At 36.4% G+C, this 21,071-nt stretch overlaps 2 protein-coding genes and 1 long non-coding RNA gene across 5 annotated transcripts in view; 1 reads left to right on the top strand and 2 right to left on the bottom strand.

Moving 5' to 3' along the window:
- Positions 1-21,071, bottom strand: part of LOC147872633 (uncharacterized) — a 421,094-nt gene that overhangs the window by 308,335 nt on the left and 91,688 nt on the right. The gene's annotated exons all lie outside the window — the stretch shown is intronic.
- On the top strand, positions 43-19,808 carry LOC110831357 (carnitine/acylcarnitine carrier protein colt, mitochondrial). 2 transcript variants are annotated; one of them, XM_087355652.1, is made up of 6 exons: positions 43-222; positions 2,262-2,376; positions 2,935-3,131; positions 3,906-4,026; positions 13,650-13,829; positions 19,786-19,808. In XM_087355652.1, exons 1-6 carry the CDS (start codon positions 121-123, stop codon positions 19,791-19,793), a joined length of 723 nt encoding a protein of 240 aa, XP_087211778.1. In that variant the 5' UTR covers positions 43-120; the 3' UTR covers positions 19,794-19,808. The 2 variants fall into 2 exon arrangements, with proteins under 2 accessions (XP_087211778.1, XP_021922948.1); XM_022067256.2 differs by lacking the exon at positions 19,786-19,808 and adding an exon at positions 13,916-18,102.
- LOC147872634 (uncharacterized) lies at positions 5,667-21,028 on the bottom strand. Of its 2 annotated transcripts, none has more exons than XM_087355626.1 (4): positions 20,851-21,028; positions 11,232-11,384; positions 9,894-10,019; positions 5,667-8,973 (listed from the first exon to the last, which is right to left on the bottom strand). In XM_087355626.1, the coding sequence occupies exons 3-4, from the start codon at positions 10,014-10,016 to the stop codon at positions 6,637-6,639; spliced, it is 2,460 nt and encodes an 819-aa protein (XP_087211752.1). In that variant the 5' UTR covers positions 10,017-10,019; positions 11,232-11,384; positions 20,851-21,028; the 3' UTR covers positions 5,667-6,636. The 2 variants fall into 2 exon arrangements, with proteins under 2 accessions (XP_087211752.1, XP_087211751.1); XM_087355625.1 differs by lacking the exon at positions 20,851-21,028 and adding an exon at positions 12,489-12,588.

The raw sequence follows: 21,071 nt of genomic DNA, 5'->3' as shown, positions 1-21,071 counted from the left end.
AAAGAAGACACCCAAGAGCAGAGTACAGTCACTTATCTGTGTACTGTAGAATCATCGGTGTTCAACTGTGTCGGGTGGTTGCTGAATATAATTGAATTAATTTGAAGTAACTGCATAAAGATGTCTGAGAAAAAACCTGTGAATCCTATAAAATATTTCTTATCTGGTGGATTTGGTGGAGTTTGTACAGTCGTTGCAGGCCATCCTTTAGACACCATCAAGGTATTTGTTAAATATGTATAAATCTTAAAGGGTTATGTTTATGTAGTTTTCAGCATTGCTTTGAACTATTATAACTTTTGTATACTTATTGTCAGTTTTACCTATCCTCCAAAACGCTGGTGTCTACTTATGAACAACTCGGAAGACCAGCTTTAAATTCTTTAGGGTACTTCTGTCTCAAAATGAACTTTAATTTTACTTGCCACTCTTATAGTTGTGGATTACAGAAAGTCTCTCACAGTACTGCTAAATTCAGTGAAAATTCAGGACATAATGATATTATTATATACGAAATAATAATATCATTATGTATATGACTGTGTTTGTGTGTGTGTTATTTTAAGGGATTTTTGGCCTAAGTAGGATTTAAGGTTTTCTTGGCATCAGTTGTGAAGATGGCTGTCTTCAGGGTTGTAGCACCAAGTAGTCTGGTAGAAATTTACAAACGTTTTCAAGATCATTACTGGCTCGATCATCCAGGTTGAATGGCACTACAACCCAGAAGACGGCCTTCTTAAATTTTTAATCATATTGAAAATAATAATATAAAGCTGTTTATGCATGTATGGACATTATTATAACAGTTGCCATAATTTTGGCTCTATAATTTGTGTGACTGACCATAAAGCCAAATTCTGGATTGACCATTGTCATGACCCTCAATTTTGTAGGTGTGTAGTGCTTGACAGTTAATATTGTCTTACACATGAACATTTGTTAGTTTTTTTAGAGGTGAAAAAGGAAACCTACAGATATTTGACTGGAATCTTTGCTTACTTTCGTGAAATGCTGGAAAAATATTTCTGCATTCTTACCAGGAATATTATGTGGCACCACTTTCAAAACCTGATGTCGCCTTGCAGTCATAAAATTTAGCAACATGGAAATGTAGCTGAAGAATGAGGGATTTCGGTAACAGCAGTGAAGAAAGCCAATTTTAAAAGCAGTAACAGGGTTGTACAAGTAGGCACTTTCTAAATTGCATATATGTGAGCCTTTGCAATGTATAAAAAGAGGTATAAATTGGGTAATGAAGGCAAGTCAGGAACATGATTTACAGATCTTAGTGTCGTTCATCGACTTGAGACAGAGGGACCATAGGAGCCAATGACGTATAGAATATAATTTGCTGTTTACTGGCCATTATGTGCAGTCTCTCAAGTGAGTGAAACCCTGGTACTGACCTGTCATATGTGGGCAGAGTTATTTAAGAATAGTAAGGAATTTAGAATTGCTTAGTAGTAGGCAAACCTGAGCTAGGAGCCAAAAGTTACTCATATCAGTGACATAGCATGTGGAATAATATTTATTCTTGTTAATATCATTATTCTCTTGTGATATATAAGTATATACAGCCAGGCATGTCTTTGATGGTGATTTTCTAACCTTCCTCACACATCAAGGGACTGGGACCTACCAAGGTTTGTTACCAAGAACATTCCTATGTTAATTTTCCTCTTGAGGGTATACCAAAGACTGGGTTCTAGAGGACCTACTGAGGGTAGGAATGGTAGCAGTTCTACTGAAGAGTGGGTTTGTCAGTGGGATTGCAACCTAACCAGGGATTTCTGTTTAATGGTATGTGGCTGAAGTAGGCTGTGACTAGTTAAAACCTAACAGTTTGAATTTTGAAGATGGCAGTCTTCTGGGTTGTGGCCCTGTGTAGTCTGGTAGAAGTTTACCAGAATTTCAGAAGTGCTTGCTGCCTTTATCATCATGATCATCATTGCCCAGATGATTGAGGCAGCAACCTCTGAAACGTCGGTAAACTTCTACCAGACTACACGGCACTACAACCCAGAAGGCAGCCATCTTCATATTTGCTGCTGTGAGAACCTCAAATCCTACCAGTCAGAATTAGCCCAGTAATTATATTATGTCTGCTTCAGAATTTACAATTAAAGGTTATATAAAAACTCATAGGTTGAACTGAAAAGGCTTAAATTTCCTTTTACTTTCAACTGGGACTTAGGGTACAAAGCAGTATTAGGTGTACCACATGGAGGATCTTTTCAGTGAAATGTTATTGATGCTTGTAGGTGAGGCTGCAGACTATGCCCAGACCTGCTCCTGGTGAAACTCCAGCATACACAGGAACATGGGACTGTGCCAAGAAGACTGTCAAAAGAGAAGGGTTTTTGGGGTTATATAAAGGTATGAATGTAGTTATGCTCATTTTATAAAACTTCAGTAGCCTGTGCTTAAGACATGTTCTGTCCAGTAAATATTATGATGGTAAGTCAAAATATGAATTTAGAGAAATTGTAATTTGTTAATCAACCAACTCATAGTTGTCTTTCCTGTACTAAAAAAGTGGCTGGTGATAGTACATAATTTTGGCACACATATTCCAAAGTGACGTTCTAAGTGGCAGTTCTCGAAGGTGATTGAAGAAATCACTGCTGTTATTTATGACCTTTAATGGTTGTAGATAATTTCAGTACCATTTTAATTCTCAGATCTACAATTAAGAACCAAGAGCAGGCAATATACAGAAATGGTTTATTTATCAGAGTTTTAGTATGGACATATAATGCAAGGAACATGTTTTCATATCATCTACTTGTTGATCACCAGGTATGAGTGGTTCTAAACATGTAAAAACAAATTGCAAATCAATGCTGTAAAGTACCATCACATAGTTTACACCATTAGATGAAATTTAACTTTTCTTCTTCGGTATATTAAGGACTTCTATCACGTTCTTTCCAGGAATGGGTGCACCGATTGCTGGAGTTGCACCAATATTTGCAATTAGCTTCATGGGATTTGGAGTTGGAAAGCGATTACAAATGAGCTCACCTGATGACAAACTGACTCTGACACAGCTATTTCTTGCCGGAGCATTCTCGGGAATCTTTACTACTTCTATAATGGCTCCAGGAGAACGCATCAAGTGTTTACTTCAGGTATGAACATTTTTCGTGTTAGTAAATACGCAGTCATGAACCCTGGAATCGTATCAGTGTTGGAGTTTATCTGATAGGCATGACTGACTGAGAAATTGCAGCGATGATCAAATTTATTCTCATGTTTCTTCTTCATTCCATCTCATTCTTTTAGAAGGCCTCAATACATTATCTGTATATATAGGCTTCACATCCAAAAATTAGAGCCAGGACAGAAATGTGTTAGTTTTAAGTCATTAGTTATAAAATACATGTTGTTTTTACAGAAATTTTCATTTACAATATTTATCAGAGTGTGATGTTTGATAAAACTCAGTAGATTTTTCACTTGTTGATAAAAAACCCAAAGGGGGGGGGGTAAAATAATTATACCACATTATAAAATAAATAATATGGAACAGCGAGATCCCAAAACAGTGCAAAAAGACAATTTATAAAGTATATTTTAAAGCTGTTCATGGTTGTTTGGGAAGTTGTGTCACATTGTCTGATAGGAATTTATTTGCATTTTGGAGGTGCTTATTGCCTCTGGATTCATATGATGATGGAGGCACCTCTGAAACATCAGTCAGTTTCTACCAAACTACGTGGCACAACAGCCCAGGAGACGGCTATCTTCGTACTTGTCACTGTCAGAACCTGAAATCTCACCTTGTAGTTTACTTTGTTTAGTAGTACAATTTGTAATGGAACCATTGATGCAGAAAATCATTTGCACATGTACCATAAATATAATTAATGTTAGAATTTGTGTACACTTTTCTATTTATTTAGATTCAGCAGGGTGGTACTGCGCCTCCTAAGTATGCTGGTCCAGTTGATGCCATAAAACAATTATACAAGGAAGGGGGCATTCGGAGCATTTATAAGGGCACCTTTGCCACCATGCTAAGAGGTAAGTACCACCTATTATACCAAGTGTAGTGGTTCACAAATTATATGTCTGCTTCACATGTTGAACATCCATGGGACGTAACATGTCACCTATTGAAGTTATAACATGTTTGGCGGTAATATAACATTGCAGATTTTATGGGTCATCAGTTTGGAAATGTTAGGAAGATCGTGACTGGCAAATCTGGGGCAATAATGATGACATATTGTGTAGAACTTTCTTGGTATTTGCTTTGAAGCACTTAGGATTACCAAGAAAGACCTCGAGGTAAGTGGTCCGTCCAGGATTGATATCACATACCGTCAGAACATATGATGTCTTACCACACATCTAAGCCTATTCACTGATGAGTTTTAAACAGTACAATAGCTTGAGACAGTTCTGCCTCAGTGTTCTGTTTTCTCTCTTAATGAAGATGGCAATTTTCTGGATTGTAGTGCTATGTAGTCTGTTGGAATCTTATGAACATTTATTTCTGAGGTCCTTGCTGCTTCCATCATCAAGGTGTGATGAGTCCACTTACCAGACTACATGGCATTACAACCCAGAAGACAGATATTTTTTTGGCTTGCTGATATTTTTGAGAACTCTGCCGCCTCTGTCTTTAAATGAAAGTAACTAATTAGCAACTTGGTGCGTATGTTTTCCCACACAATTGTTTAGTCAACTTTGCCTTCAAGATGGATACAGGCAGGTTATCTAAAGCTCTTAACAAACTAACTCTCCAGCACCTAATAATGGAATCATGAATAATCATTTGGGTTTGTTCACATATTAACACTATCCTAGAGAGTAAAATAATTATTGAATCAACAGTAAATTTATTTTAAGGAGTGAATTGAATTATGTAGATTTAATGTCCTCTCTCAAACACAATCTTTTTTTCTATACATAATTTCCATGAACACTCTAGTACTTGTCCCATATTGCTGAGAGTACCCATATCCTCTCACCAGACCACATAATAGCCAGACTGAGACAATATTTACCCGAGTATCATCTGACAGTTTGGCCTGAGATTGCCTCTTTAAAGGGGCAATCAGTCCAAGACAGTATTCACTCTGCTGTTATCACATAATTTTTCCTATCTAATACATTTTAATTTCTGGGACCAAACTCTTAATTATCTGATGGGAATGTATTTTCCATTGTGAATCAGGGTACAGTTGGTATAGATTGGTGACTGGAACACAAACACTTTGCATCTCCTAGAATCATTATTCAGAGTGTTTTACACATTGAAAAATATGGTTACATTTAGGATTTGAGGTTCTCATATTGGCAAGTATGAAGATGGCTGTCTTCTGGGTTGTCGCTGTGTAATCTGGTAGAAGTGTACTGATGTTTCAGAGGTGCTCGTTACCTCCATCATCAAGGCAATGAGTGCCTTTGAAATGTCAATAAACTTCTCCCAGACTACATGATGCTACAACCCAGATGACAGCCGTCTTCATGGTTACATTTTTGTAGTAAGTGAAGTATCATTACTTCATGAGTTGTGTTTTTTTTTTGGGACTAAATGAACCGCAAATATATCTCACTCAGGATGGGTAGTATCAGGAATTAAATTCTTTTTAATCTGATAATCTGCTACTGTACTATATTAAGAAAAGCTGGTATGGAAAATAAGCAAGCTGCTCTTAGAATACAGATTTTCTTTAACTGTTTTATGTGAATTTATATTTTTAAATGATGTTTACAGGTAATTTAATTATGATTATATTTACTAAGATTATGTTTGTCCAGTTTTAATGTTAAATTTTGTTGCTTTGTAGACCTGTTATTTTGACAGTTGTTATCAGGAATGATTACTGATTTCACCAGCATTTATAGGCAAAGTTAAGATAAAGTACATTTATTTCCTCAGCAGTCATATTAAGGGTTATTGTATTGTTTTAAATTTTCTATGAACACACACATTTATATTAACCCTTTAATTTTCTAGATACATAAGTAACCAGGGTCTTGAAACAAAGTGTATTACTAACCAAATTCCAAAGCAAACTACTTTTTGTGTAGCAAATTAGACAAGTCTGTTGGGATTTTAGTCAGCCACAACTTTGTGTCAAAAATGGGAACTACATAATTGTTTTAAACTAACTCATTATTCCAGCTGGTTTAAATTCCTTGAAAGGAACTTACTATACTAAAAAGTCTATATTAGCTATTTTTATTGTACTTTAAAAATGGCTTGGCATTTGAAAGGAAGAAATAATTACTTTGCCAAGCTGCATTTGGTAAAATATGTATTTTACTTTGACTTGGAATATTCTGGAGCATTGAATTGATATTTCTAATAATAATCATTAGTTTGCAGTATACATTACATTTTCATATTTAGTATGATCCTTTTTATGAAAATGTTTACAAAATATTTAAACTTAATTTTAATTTTTTTATCACACTTAAAAACACTGCTCTAGTAGAAAACAAATTTTCTGTGTGAATTTTTAAAATTGATGTACAACACATTATTACTCTGATAAATTTATTCTTAGTACACATATTTTCTTTCCATTCCGTAGTTAAAACTATCAGTTTTGGCTTCTTTGTTTCCTAGAACATGTATGCTTCATTTTGAACATACCATTTCTTTAGAGAGTAATGTTATTAATTTTTAGTTTGGTATCGTTTCATCTTCTCTTGACGCTTTTTCTCCATTTCTAATTTCCATGCTTTCTTTGACAGTTTATTTGGCTTACCATTTTCTTCTTGGAGCATATAATTAGGTTCATTTTGTTTCATTTTTTGCTTGGCAGCTGCTTTCTCCTTCATTTCTCTCAGTAGTTCCATTTTTTGCTTTTCCTTCTTGTTTCTAAGATTCATACTTTTATCGTCAAGTACAGTTTGTGCTGACATGGTTACATCTGTGTCTTCTGTTTGTTTTGTGATATTAACATCAGCTTTGATTGTTGTAACATCTGGCTGCTTGGTGGATGTCCAATTATCTGAGATCAGATCATTATTATATTTATCTGTGCTTTGAGAAGTTGATGCAGTAATGAGTGCGCTAGTTGAATGTAAAGTTGATGCGGTTGTATCATCACTCTCTGTAACACCTGTCTCATTGCTTTCGTCCTCCAGTTTTTGCTCGTTATTGCTAGATTTTGTAGTGTTGTATGCAGGCGAGGCTGGAGTGATCTTTGTTGTTCCAGTGGACGTTATAGTAGTTGGAAGTTCATGAATTGGTGTTTGTGTTGAATTTTGTTTTGGGTCAGCATTCCCAGTTGAATTTCCTTCAGCCACCATTTTATTATTTGCATTTGGTTGTGTGACATGAGAGTAATATCTGTAGATTAGTTTATTTCCTATGTATTTAGGTTTAATGCTTTTTTCATAGTCCTCATACTTTTTCTTCAAATAGGCCTTCCTATCTATTTTGACATGTTGCTTCTTGTTGCATCTGAGCTCTTTGCGTAGCACTTGAAACACACTCCAGTTCTTAAATTTTGATGGTGATGTGCATTGTGGTGCGACGCTCTTGTCGTAGACATAACGATCAGCGACCTGAGTGTAGTTACACATGCTACCTTTGTCATAGCGAAATTGGCAAAAGTTGAACTGACCCTTCTGTTTGATTTTATTGATGACAGCTGGTTGCCAGTCCTTCATAGCGCATGTGCAGTGCCATGGGTTGCCATCAAGGCGCACCATCTTAGCTGGAATGTTTGACAGAAATCCAGGGGGAAGTCTGTTCAGCTTGTTGTTTTGTAGAAGCAGTTCTCGAAGTGAAAACTGTTGGTCAAATAGCCCTGGTGGGAGGGACTCAAGAAGATTATCTGACAGATCCAGGTAAAGCAAACCATAAAGCCCGTAGAAAGCGTCCATGGAAATTGAATGGATGTTGCATTGATGCAGCACTAGGTTTTCAAGTTTGGGAACCTCAAGGAAGGCATCAAATGACAAACCTTCAATGTTTCCAGTTATTTTCAACTCTTTCAACTTTGGCATTCCTCTCAGTAGTTCTCTGTCTAACATGGGGATGTCTGCATTGAGGATAGTCAGCTCTTTGAGATTTATTAGACCAAAGAAAGAGTTGGGTTGGATGCTAAGTGGTGATTCTTTCCCTCCAATATACAAGATTGAAGTGGCATTCATAATTTCAAATGTGCTAGCAAATACAGATTCTATAGGATTGTGCCTGAAATCAGCTATGCATAGCTTGGGGAAAGGTGGAAGAGATAATTCAGATAGATGTGAAAAATTGTTATGAGAGAGATCAAGCTTTTCTAGCTCAAATAAGCCAGCCAGGCTCGTGCTCTGAAGACTCAATAGGTGATTATGCGCAAGTGACAAAGTATGAAGGTTTGGTGCACCCAAGAAAGCAAAGTCTGGTATGAACAAAAGGTGGTTTCTTTCCAACAAGAGGTAACGCAAGTTGTAGAGGCCATCAAACATCTCCCAGTTTATTTCACGCAGTCCACATTCAAACACTCTTACAAACTCCAGATTGGTGAGACCAGTGAAGGTTGATATAGCTGCCTGCTCCTGCTGTTCAGCGTACACTTTGTAAGGGAGGATGTCTCCATCCCCATCTATAGGAGGGAGGAATACGAGACGATGCATACCGATCCCATGTTGTCCCTTGTGTTTTACCTTCTTTGAAGTTGGTTGTATGTAGCTGTTGACTGAAATATCATTTGAGACTGGTTCAAGTGGAACAACTGCTAGAGAAGCATGATTTCCTTGTCCTGGGTAGCCTAGTAATTTTATGTGCTGAAGGTTGAGATACTTGAGTGAAGAGAGTGGATGGAGTGCATCATTTCGTAACACCAGCTTGCTTTGTTTAGAATCTGCCGAGGTTACTGGCAGTTCATTTTGTGAATAATTACTTACTTCATGGTGAAAGCCATGGATTTCTAGAACTTGCAGTTGTTGGAGGTGAGACATGTGTTCAGCTTCCAAAATAATCTCCCCTGAGTCTCGAGCTTGCAGGATTGTCAAGGCCTGAAAACATAAAATTCTGTACTGTAGAAAATAGAACATACAAAAAAGACTGTATGGTTTATAACATAAGGGTTGAAGCAATGGAAAGGAATAACATATTTCTGTCCGTATTTCCACGTAAGCATTTGGCATGCTCTCTTTACTGATGTCTTATTTTTCATCATTGGATTCAATCCTCATTATCAATTAGAACAGAGATTCTCAATTTCCAGATCTACTGATGTGTTTTGTAATGTCACTGTGTTTGTTGGAAAACAGTTATTTGATTTTGGAAAAAACACTTTATTAATGTCACTATTTGGCAGTACCTTTGACTGTGTGCAACTACAGCTTAATGAACATCGCCAGTTCCGTAACAGGACATGTCTCACTGATGAACACATAGAAGAATATATGTGAATTGCAACAACAGAAATTAAACCCAACATTGGAAGATTGACAAAATAAAGGCTGAGTCTCACATACGACTGATTTTGTTAAAGAAAACTGAGTAATATGCAAACTGTGTAAGATTTGAGATTTTCACAGCGGTGAATATGAAGATTTCTGTCTTCTGGGTTGTTGCGCTGTGTAGTCTGGTCGATGTTTACCAACATTTCAGAGGTCATACTGCCTCTGTCATCAGGGCGATGAATAATCACCCTGATGACGGAGGCAGTATGACCTCTGAAACATTAGTTAACATCAACCAGACTACACAGCGCAACAACCAAGAAGACAGAAATCTTCATATGCAAACAGGTTTGTTATAGTATGTTAATAATGTTTTAATAAATTGCACTATAAACTTTGCAGGCTGCTAATTGATAAGCAAGGATGAATATGTCCTTGGATGTGGAAGAGGCTGAGAATCCATGATGTAGAACAATTGAGAGCTGCCTGCTAATAATATTTTTATCTGTTGTGTTACGTGCATTTACCTGAACATCTGATGATAGCATGCTGAGAAGTGAGAGAGGTTCAGTGCTGAACTGGAACACACACATTGCCATCTTCAGAACTGCTTTCCCCTTTTCTGAAGTTTGTCCATTATCTTCATACATAACCTGGTTTGGAAAAGCATATTGGACATATGAGTAATATAATTTTGATCTGTACACATAACATCAAACAAAAGACAGGTTTGTTTTGCTCAGTAGCTTATTGACTTGTCATCCAGCACATTCACATTTTTATCAATTGAATTGAGCAGATATTTATTTCTTGTCCTATCACAGAATTCATACTATTCTTTCATAACATAGAGTTAAAGTTATTTGTGTATTTACATATTATCTGTACATTTATTTAATTGAAATTTATCATCAGTGCCATAACACTAAAGATCTCTGAAATTACCTTTAGAACAGAATGTATGAAATAGTGTTATATATTCAGTGAATAATATGCCTAGTATCCCACGGGTGATGATTATTGGGTAAACATTTTATGTTGACAGTCACACAAGAAGGAAGACAAATATTGAAGTATTCATTTTAGGTTTATCTTAATCTGAATTCAAGCTTCTGTACTTGATTTGTGGTAGCTGTCAGTATGGTGTCTGACCACTGACTGGATGACCAGAGTTTAATCCTCAGCAGAGAAAGGATTTTTCTTCTAGCCTCTGTTGGTAATGATAAAATTCACGAATAACAACTGCTTTGGGTTGATTGACGTGTGCCTGAAGGGAATGTTGTGATAATGAAAAAGTGAAAAGCCTAGAGCCCTGTTGTCCCCAGCATCCATGGAACTTTTTTCATCAGCCTCAGAAAAGTATTCTTATGATGGTAAATTTAAGGAGGTTAGGATGGACTGAACACATTGGTTGGATGGAGAGGCAAGAAATGCATATAAAATTGTGGTGGGGAAAGCTATTTAAAAGTAGTAATTTACAAGACTAAGAAAGAAGTTGGAAGGATGATAGTTCATAGGCAAATGGTTTGTAAGGTTGATAGAAATAGTCAAGGATATTGGGCTTTGGTATTTGCAGAGTTGAACTTTTGGACTCTACCACTAGAGAGTTGGTTGGTGGGGATGTTAATTTCTATGTGACTTGGAATCTAAAAAGGTTACTATAAAAAGCTATACAGTAGAGGAATGACAAAAGTAAATAAATAAAATGGAATGTCTATGGTGAAAGGTGTGACCATAATATGGTATGTTATGGAAGTGATAAGTTCATACATTGTTTTAAAATAATTGAATATGTTAAATATGATGAATGTTGGTGAGAATATAATTTAGTACATACAATTGTTTATGAATGATGGATTACTTACATCATTATTGAAATGGGATGGCACTTCTGGGATGTCATTGTTCGAAGTTCCATCTTGTAGAAAATGATATAAAGGTAATTCTGAGAATGGGCTTTCATGACAGGTGCAGGCTGGAGGGCATTGATGACTCCATTGTTCCTCTCTGCAAATCACCTGCAAAAAGCTTACCAGTCATCAAGAATCCTTAGTTACATAGCTTTTTTAACCTACATGATGAATTTCAGATGTAATTAAACATTTGCATTTTACTAGGGAGTGAGTAGCATATTCAGTGAATTGACAATTTTATGTAAACTACCAAGGTAATTCATTGTTGATAGTGAATACAAACAATGATATTGATAAAACTCATATCAAATGAGTAAACTTTCTGAAAAATTGTTAAAAAATTCTGTGCACTGTAATTACAATGTGGAATGACTTATTCTTGAACCCAGGTTTGCTTATTAAGCAGCCTCAATGCTAGACATAAATTGAGCTGTGCAGTCACTGAAATATCTTTATATTGTAGGAATTTTGTTTTCTTTCTTGGAAATTACACTACATTCTCACTACCAACAGGCTGGAAACCTAAGTTCCACGTACTCTCGTTGTATAAGTACCATGCACTCATGGTTAACCAAGTTGTAGATGATTAATAATACTTAAACTATCTAGCTTCTTTAAATGTGCCTTAAATATTAGTACAGAGATATTTTTTATCTTTTTAATGTAGAAGATCATCCAAAACTAATTATTCCTGCCATTATATGCAGTAGATGGTCATGGTATGTATTTTATACCTGACTGTTAGGTGTTTATTTAATTTGGTAATTTTTTACCCACAGTCTTCAAACTGTGAGTAGTAGGTTTGTAATAAATATTATAGGTGTTGTTTTTATAACAATGTTTTACATGTGAGAAATTTAAATTTATTACACCCTGGGACAACACTGTGCATTCTTAATGTAATGATTTAGTGGCTGGACTTTTTAGTAAGGAACATTGCAGATAAGTGGCCAAGAGATGCCTAGTTTAATTCTTGGGCCTGAGGCCAGCTATTTTGACTGAAATGTTGGGTTTTATTACTCAGCCCCTCCAGGCAGATGTTGAGATAGTACCTAAAAATGGACCAAAACAACTTCATGCCACATTTTTCCTGGTTTATCTTTCACAGTGATATGTTTTGACACTACATAACTTGAGCAGTTGAGAAAACAGTATAAAATAAACTTAGGAAAAAGTAACTTTTTCTTAAAGAAGTACCAGCTCACTCACCAGAAATGGAAGTTTCAGGAAGAACAGGAAAAGAAGACTTATTGGTCTGCCAGGCATATCTTGATGCCACATGGTGACCTGCAGGCTTCAACTGAGTATTCTGTCTCTAGTAGAAGATATATCATGCAGGCAGGAAGGGAACATGAGGGTGGGTGGGGGAGGGAAGTTTGGGAGATATTCTATCATTTCCTGGGAGTCACAACCCACTCTTTCCCACAGCATCTTGCAGTGTTTACTTATCAGGGTTGCTGGCTATTATGAAAAGATTATTGTAATTGTACAGTTTCGGTGTTTTTATTAGAAATACACAATTGAAAGATGGTTTAAAAATACGTGCATATAAGTGTAATGTACGGCATACTGTATAATTGACAGCAATCAGAATTTTACTCTTATTATGAGTTCACATCATAAATAGTACATATTAAAATTTGGTTGTACAGTGTAAGACTGTAATCTTGAGACTTGCGGGGTGAGGAAGTGGGGTGAAGGAGGAAAGATAGCGTCAGCCTTTACCGCTTCGGACTTCCTGCATTCCTTGCAAGTCTCAAGATTTCAGTCGCAGACTATAGGTGAAGATGAATTAAAGAAAATACACTGTTCTCTCTTCTAAGAATTTTTTTTACATCAGTTATCAAATATTGTGATATAACGCTATCATTCTAATTGTTACTGTCTCAAATTTACCATATCCCTAATATTGTTACTAGGATTTTTCATGGGTTCCCATACAGTAATATTGACTGTTGATGTTTGTCCTCTGGATGGTGATGCATTGTATGTAGACACCAGCATTCAGAGGAGCATACTGCCTCCATCTTCAGGGCTGAAGATGGAGGCACTATGGTCCTCCCAAGCATTTCTGTATACCTACCAAGGCAACATCAGTGTGTTTACTGTCTTGAGAACCTCACTGATGTTTGCAGTATTTAAGATGATTTTCTAACTTTGTAGTGTTTTGCAGTATTTTTTGAGATGGAAGCAGATGTGAAAAATAATGACGTTATAGAAGAACAGTTGATAAATTCAGTATTTGAGTTTATAACAAAAGATTGTGGACTATTTACTTCAACTAGATTAATTTGTTACCTATCCCAATAAACAGGAACCTCCTTGTAACCCATGGAGTGTGTAATTGTTATGTTCAATTATGTTTTTCAGATGTTCCAGCCAGTGGCATGTATTTCATGACATATGAATTAGTTCAGAAGCTCCTTACACAGAATTCAGAAAGTGGTCAGATTGGAATCTTGAGCACCATCTTTGCAGGAGGAAGTGCTGGTATTGCTAACTGGATAGTTGCAATGCCTGCAGATGTGCTCAAAAGCAGACTACAAACAGGTATGTACAAGTCTATTATCTGAAGTTCCCAGATAATGAATTTTTTTGTGGTAGTTATTTGAATTTGAATATGACACTTGTTTTAGCTCCAGAAGGCTCATTTCCTAATGGGATCCGTGATGTCTTCAAGGTCTTAATGAAAGAAGAAGGGCCTGTAGCTTTGTACAAAGGAGTTGTTCCTGTGATGTTGCGAGCCTTCCCTGCTAATGCAGCCTGTTTTATAGGTTTTGAGCTGTGCATGAAGTTCCTTGACTTTCTGGCACCCAACTACTGACCTTGATGGGGGCCTTATAAATATAATTGCTCATCGCCTTTTTCAGTATCACTGGAATTGAATTTTCTCAGTTGGCTGCCATTACTATTCGATAGTATGTGGACCTTATGAATCGGAGGGGTTCACAGTTGTTAGATTACTGCAGTAAAAAATTAAGGCATGGAAATTGCGTTATAAACTTAGTTGCATAATTTTTTCAAATTACCCAAAAAATGGCATTTCGTCACGTTAGTAATGGAGATTGAGCATGACAGGAACATTATTAATCTGTTAATACAGATGCATACATATATTAGTTATACATACTAGGAGTATATAATTTTGTATAATAAAAGTTGCATCATACAGATTCTATTGTCAGAAGCTGCAGCACATTTAGTCAAGGTACTGTATATTTAATACATAAATAATGTCCAATTTTATGTTCAGTGAGACCATGTTTGCAGTAATTTTTTGAGGTTAAGTAGGTAGCCTAGTTTCTAGAAATATGAACTGGTGCTGTGTTCTTTTTTGTGATTTCTTTGCTTCTGCTTACTCAATTAAGGACTGTCATTGAACTATTCTTGGCATGTGAATCCCTCTGGGATATAAACAGAATAAAATATTAATTTTATATTTAAATCAGTCTGTTGGCATTTTTACTTGGTCTTCCATGTCACATGCCTTGTTACATAGACAGGAAAAGATGTCACCAGAGTTGCTGATTGGTCTCAGGACAAAACTTGTATTTTATTCTGTAAACTATGATGGGGACTTCTAGTGAGGGGTTTGTAAATTATCAGTACTGTGAATATTATAATAATCTTTCAGCCAGCGTGTAAGTTAGGCTGTTGCTTTCTCTTTGTGCGTGTCAGTGAATATTTAAAGTTACCGTTGAACATGATTTTGGAAAACTTGTGTAAATGTGTACTTTCCACAATGCATCTATAATCAAGCAAGTTCGCTCTGTCTTGAGCTGAATTCTCATGTTCACTATAGTGACGTATATTTTAAATGGTAACTTTTCTGTGATGTTTGTCGACTGATTGGGATTTGTTTCTATTTTCACTCCTTCGGAGATACCATAGTAGTGCCATGAACCGTATACCAACATCGCCACCTTTTCTGATTTGCCATATATAATACAAGGGGCATATACAAATGATTTAGACTAACCTGAATTATGTGATCCTCTGATGGTGGTGGCTCCCAGGTCACACTTTGGCCCGTTCCACATATTCTCCCTGGAGGTTGATGCACCGCTGCCATCTCTCTGGCAATTTCTGTATTGCCTCACGTAACCATTGTTTGGGGATGTCTTGTACCCACTCCCCGACAGCATCATGCAAGGCCTCACTATCGGGGAATCGGTGACCACACAGGGGATTCTTCATCTCACGGAAGAGGGCATAGTCACCTGGTGCCAGGTCGGGGGAATAGGGCAGGTGTGGGAGAATGGTGAACTCCAGTGACTGCACGTGCAACTGTGTTCATTTCCCTGATAGTGACGTCTTACATGCTGTCAGGGAGTGGGTACGAGACACCCCCAAACAATGGTTTTGTGAGGCAATATGGAAATTGCTAGAGAGATGGCAATGGTGCATCGACCTCCAGGGAGAATATGTGGATCGGGCTGAAGGGTAACTTGGGCGCCACCACCATCATGGATCACATAATTCAGGTTAGTCTAAATCATTTGTATACGCCCCTCGTAATTTGTCATAATTCTTAACCAGTATGTTATTCAAAACTCTAGAAAATATTTGTAACTGTAGTTTTCAGAAGACTGAGTGCTTGAAAGTAGTTACCAGAGCAGACATTATTACTTCAAATAGTATGGCCTTTATGTAAACTGAATATTTAGCTCAGGATTATCTTCAGAAACCTCAAAACTACATCTGTTTTGTTGAATCTCCTCTCAGTAACTGTTTTGACTTCTTTTTATATCACTGTGGCAAGATACGATCTTTCAGTCCAAAGAAAATTTTAAACTGCAAGTTTGTTATTGAAAAAAAACCCAGCAGATTAGATAGATACAAAATGTGTAGAGTAGTGAATTAATGGTTTGATATGTGTATTGCACTAGTTTGAAGATGTTTAATGGTAGGATTCCTAGTTATTATTTCTTCTAGTCTGCATAAACAAATTTGAATATTGTAACTTGAGGGAAATTCTCAGGAAGCCACTGTCTGCACAAAGCTCAAATTTAACCATAAACATACTTAAAGGTATGTAATTTGAGATACATTTTTTTAAAAAAGAATGTGGGAATACAAAAATAAATAGAATAACATATTTTATAAATGAGTGTTTACAAACATATATTTAAATTGTTTTAATCTACTATATTTTTAAGCTATATTTAAATGACAGGGTAACATCATATGTAAGAATCATTGTGAATTGTACATTTTAATTCAGAAGTTTGTTATTGTGTTACAAAGTTTAGTATGGTTGAAGCTGTTCTGTAATAAGTACAGCTGGAATTTTTTCTCCATGACTTGGCAAGCAAACTTGAATTTCACTGCTCTGTTCATTATAAATTTATAATTCCAAAGTCAGGGGTGTGTTTGTGGTAACTTACTGAGTGGGTCTTTGAGACAGACGAGGAACACAAATAGTCAGGGTGAGTTGCATGTCTGTTAAGGATCAATAGTTGTTGAACAGTCTTTTTCAGTCATATTTTGGGATGAAATCTAATTCATAAAATATGTCAAATAATGAAAATAAGAATTAGAATAAATTAGCTAACTCTGAAGTGATATGAAACTTTCATTGTGACCAAACCCAATATAATCCACAGCCACATGAAATGGTAAAATGAAATCATCGGCTTGGGAACCATTTCCATCCATAGCATCAGGGATTTGACTGGATGCCCTGAACATCCCGTGTTTTAGGCTGGAGCCACATGCCCCTTCATAATTCTATGACGGACATCACGATGTGCGTTACAATGGACGTACTTTGTACGGTCGTGTGGCCCCAGCCTTAGCTGCCTGAAACCAGCGCTTGCAACTGCGTGCTAGCCTGTCGGAGTTAATGGGCAAAGTCAGGTGCTTGCTTTGCTAGCAAAACATAAATTTGTATTGATTCAGCTATTGGAGACATTTGACTATGCACTTCACTGTACAGCTTGAAATTCTGTCCAGAACTGAAACCGAAGATAAACGTTTTCGGCAAGGCATGGCACAGACTTCCACTGCAACAGTTTTGAGCCGCCCATAAAGGTCAATCAGACACCATGTATTTTGCCAGACCCACTGAATGAGTTTTCATTTAGTTTGATATTGGGGAGATTTACTAAAACTGTCAAAACATTTCAATTTTGTTTGGAACCAAAAAATACCAGACATGTTACGTGAAGGCTGAGACACGTTTCTGCATGCAAAAGTGACTGCGTGGGGATCCGCAGCCAGTTTTGCAAGCAGCGTAAGTGTTCTGTTGTTCATTAGCTCCCATTGGCATCAATTTGTCTTAATTTATTAATATTGTAATGTCATGGATCACTGTGGGAGCACCGGTGTGAAGATTTTCAGCGAAATATGTGTGGTTGAAGTTTGCTGCCGCAGAAAGTATACAAACATGAACAAATATACAAGGCACTTCTTTTTGTGGGAAGCAACTTGCAGTACTGATTATAAAGTTAGTGTAAATGAATATGTACCAGTGTATACATTTTTTGACCAGCCGAGAAGAACTGGAATAGGTTCAGTTACACCAGTTTATTATTCACGCTTTACAAAAATGCTTTTATTTTAGTGTCCCAGGTAAATGTATGGTGAATGCTGAAGCAGATATAAAATCTGCTTGACAGAAGTGCTTTGCAAGTCAGTAGTTATGTAATATTGTTTCTTAGATTCACTGTTTATATTGTTCAGAATTCACTGATTGTTATGAGTTTCATAGATGTAGTGTATGACCACAGTCATTTTTCTTTGGTATTTGTGATTTTGAATTCAAAACGCACCAAGTACCTGAGATTGAACATGTAACAAAAAATAAAATTTGTTATACGATTTTCATGAATTATTCACTTTAGTAATATGAAACCGAGTGTCATAAATGCCGCTTCTTACACTCAGAATGCTGTTCATTTGTCCTGTTATGTATAACATATAGTTAACAGAAATGGCGAGTATTATTTTACCATGTGATTCCTAATCGACATCTTTAATTGGGTCCCAGGCAGAGTGGCCATTCTGTTTGTCGTGTTAGTCATTCCATTTGGTCTGTAGTGATAATTAGAGAGTACATGTTTTTGTGAATGTATATATATATATATATATATCAGATTTCAAGTTGTTTAAAAACTCTACATTTATTTGCATTTACTGATTTGATTGAAATATGAGCAACGTTAGTTACTTGGTATAAATAAATATATAAAGAAATCTGCAAGCGTATTTGGTTAAACAGCGCAGTTAATCACTGCATATATGGGCGTATGTTGCAGTTAAGAAAATGTTTGTACTCGGAGTCATAAGAACCAGGCATGTCTCTTCACTTTCATTCAATTCAGTGTGGAAGTGTAGAATGTCAGATATATTTTGTTGGTTTAGTTTATATGAAGTTCTTTCTAGGTGCCCTATAAAGCTGCACCATAGTTACTTTGAAATGAGCTCGTGCGTTATGGGTCAGCCAAATCGTAAATGTTGAGTCCTATGTTGCTTTAATTCTGGCTACACTACTAGACTTCTGAGATAAGTATTCACTCTATTGTGTTATTTTCAATGTCAGAAATAGTTCCACGTATAAGAACTATTCATGGCATTGTAAATAAATGAAAACAGGATAATTAAGATAAAAAACATGAATAGAAGTGCTGATTGCTGACTGAAGAGAAGTTGGATGTAATTGGTGTTAGGTTTGAACATGTTCTCAGAAGTCTCTCCAGACACTTTATATAGGAACCTGGGTTTTCGAATTTGTCAGCACAGTGCAACAAACTTCTGAAAATGAAAGCAAGACAATGAAGAGCTTTTCCAGCAATTGTTTCAGCTGTAGGATTGTTGATCCTGCTAGAAATCCAAGTCTCTGAGGGCCGAGGATAATGTGTACGAGATGTCCAGTGATTAGTGGGATGCTTGAAAATAATCTTGCTGTATTAGAATGTGAATTCTCAAGAGGTTATAGAAGGAATTATGTATTCAAATCGATGCAGTTTTGTGTAAGTGTGGTTTCATTTTCACTTTGTGTTAATAATCTGTGTTCAAAATAGCAGGGATATTAAAAATATTGCCTCTTGAAATTTACTTTTTAAGTGATTAATATTAAACTATTGTTTACTTTCGATTTTAATCTTAGGCCCACTTCTGCTCCAAACACATGAAAGCGCTCAAAATTACAGGACCCTAGGTATGTGTAATTGGATGCATTGCAGACGGTTTGACAATGAAATTGTGACAAACTGTTCAGAGTATGTAATGGAAAAACGTAGGCACTCGTGAAATAAAGATGACAGATTTAAAAATATAATAAGGGACAATGATTTACGCTTTTTACCAACTCATACAGTTCAACTGACTCAGATAACAAATACTGTTGTGCTAACAGACTACCTTCTGGTGTCAATTCTAACCTGTTTAATCACATCTATCGTGTATATTAATTTTTTATTGTCAAATATGTTAATTCTGAGAATGCTTTGTGTCACTGGACCAATTCCTGAACCGTGTTGCACACGTTCAACCTACTTGGCAGAGAGATAGTCATATCTGCTGCTTGGTCACCAAAGTGGTGGCCCTGCTCATGGGGACAGGATGTTTCTCGGGAAAGACGGTGTCCGCCTACAAGTCAATGGCATTGCAACCCGGAAGAACGACATTGACGTCTCACTGCTGTGAGAACTTTACATTTTGCTTTACAGGTTTGCCCACTAACATTCTGTATACATTCCTTGTTACTCCATCCAACCGAACTTTATTGTAGTAAGTTATTTATATTTGTTTTATCTAGATTTAAATTAGCTTGTTTGCAGTAAACCATTTATTCACATGAGAGAGAACTGTGTCGAGTTTTATCACCTCAGGCTTTTTATGCGTAAGCATATTATAGAATGTGCGTATAAATTAATTATAATCATAACAGTGAAACTCTTAATGTCGTATATGATCACTCCTAGATTAAAAAAACTATTGAAAGAAATCCGTGTATTTTGAAGCAATTTTTGTCTCGGAATATACGCATTCCGATTTTTGGCGTCAGGGTTCATTTTGTCGTCATAGTTTGATTTTGGTACGGACTGAGAAAAAGTTTAACTTTGCTTGAAAATGCCAGAGGATTTCGTACGATTCATTTTATTTTACACGTACGGAACCAGTAAAAATTCTTTTTAATATTCTTTTGCTCCGTTACTGCAAACGCTGCGCGTTGAACCAAACAAGAGAGACCTCTGACACACACACATGTTTATATTTCTAAAGAAAGAAATTGTATCCGTTCAGACATTTCTGTAATAGGAATATGGCTGTCTTCTGGGCTGTAGCTTCGTGTAGTCTGGTAGTTTACCAACGTTTCAGAGGTCCTTGATGCCCCTGAAACCTTGGTAAACTTCTGCCAGACTACACGGCGGTACAACCCAAAATACAGCCATCTTCGTACTCACCACCGAGAAAACCTCAAATCCTTATATCCTGCTTAATTTCTGTAATGTTTACCACAAGCAATGAAATCTGCCACACTATTGTGTAAAGGTACTGTTTAAATCATGTGCAAATGTGTTATTTGTGTTCTTAATTGCTATCGTTAAGGAATAAATGTACGTACTTTGTTGTAAATTGGTTTCTTATTAATTTCATTGTAGTCAATACATCTGAAAATTTGGATCACAAATATCTGCTATGTTACTGATACATAGCGTCCACAAATAGCAGTTACCCAGAATTCCGTTGTGAGGTGATTTCTTATTGGTGGACGTTCTTGAAGCGTTTTTTTAGAGGTTCCTCTTGATTGGTTGCTCTGTTATTTGGGCTAAAGTTATAAAAGGC

Source organism: Zootermopsis nevadensis, unplaced genomic scaffold (assembly GCF_977971745.1).
Source record: "Zootermopsis nevadensis isolate Lab colony 2312 unplaced genomic scaffold, Znev_1.0 Znev_ptg000025l, whole genome shotgun sequence".
Taxonomy (NCBI): domain Eukaryota; kingdom Metazoa; phylum Arthropoda; class Insecta; order Blattodea; family Termopsidae; genus Zootermopsis; species Zootermopsis nevadensis.
This window is presented reverse-complemented; position numbering and strand designations above follow the sequence as displayed.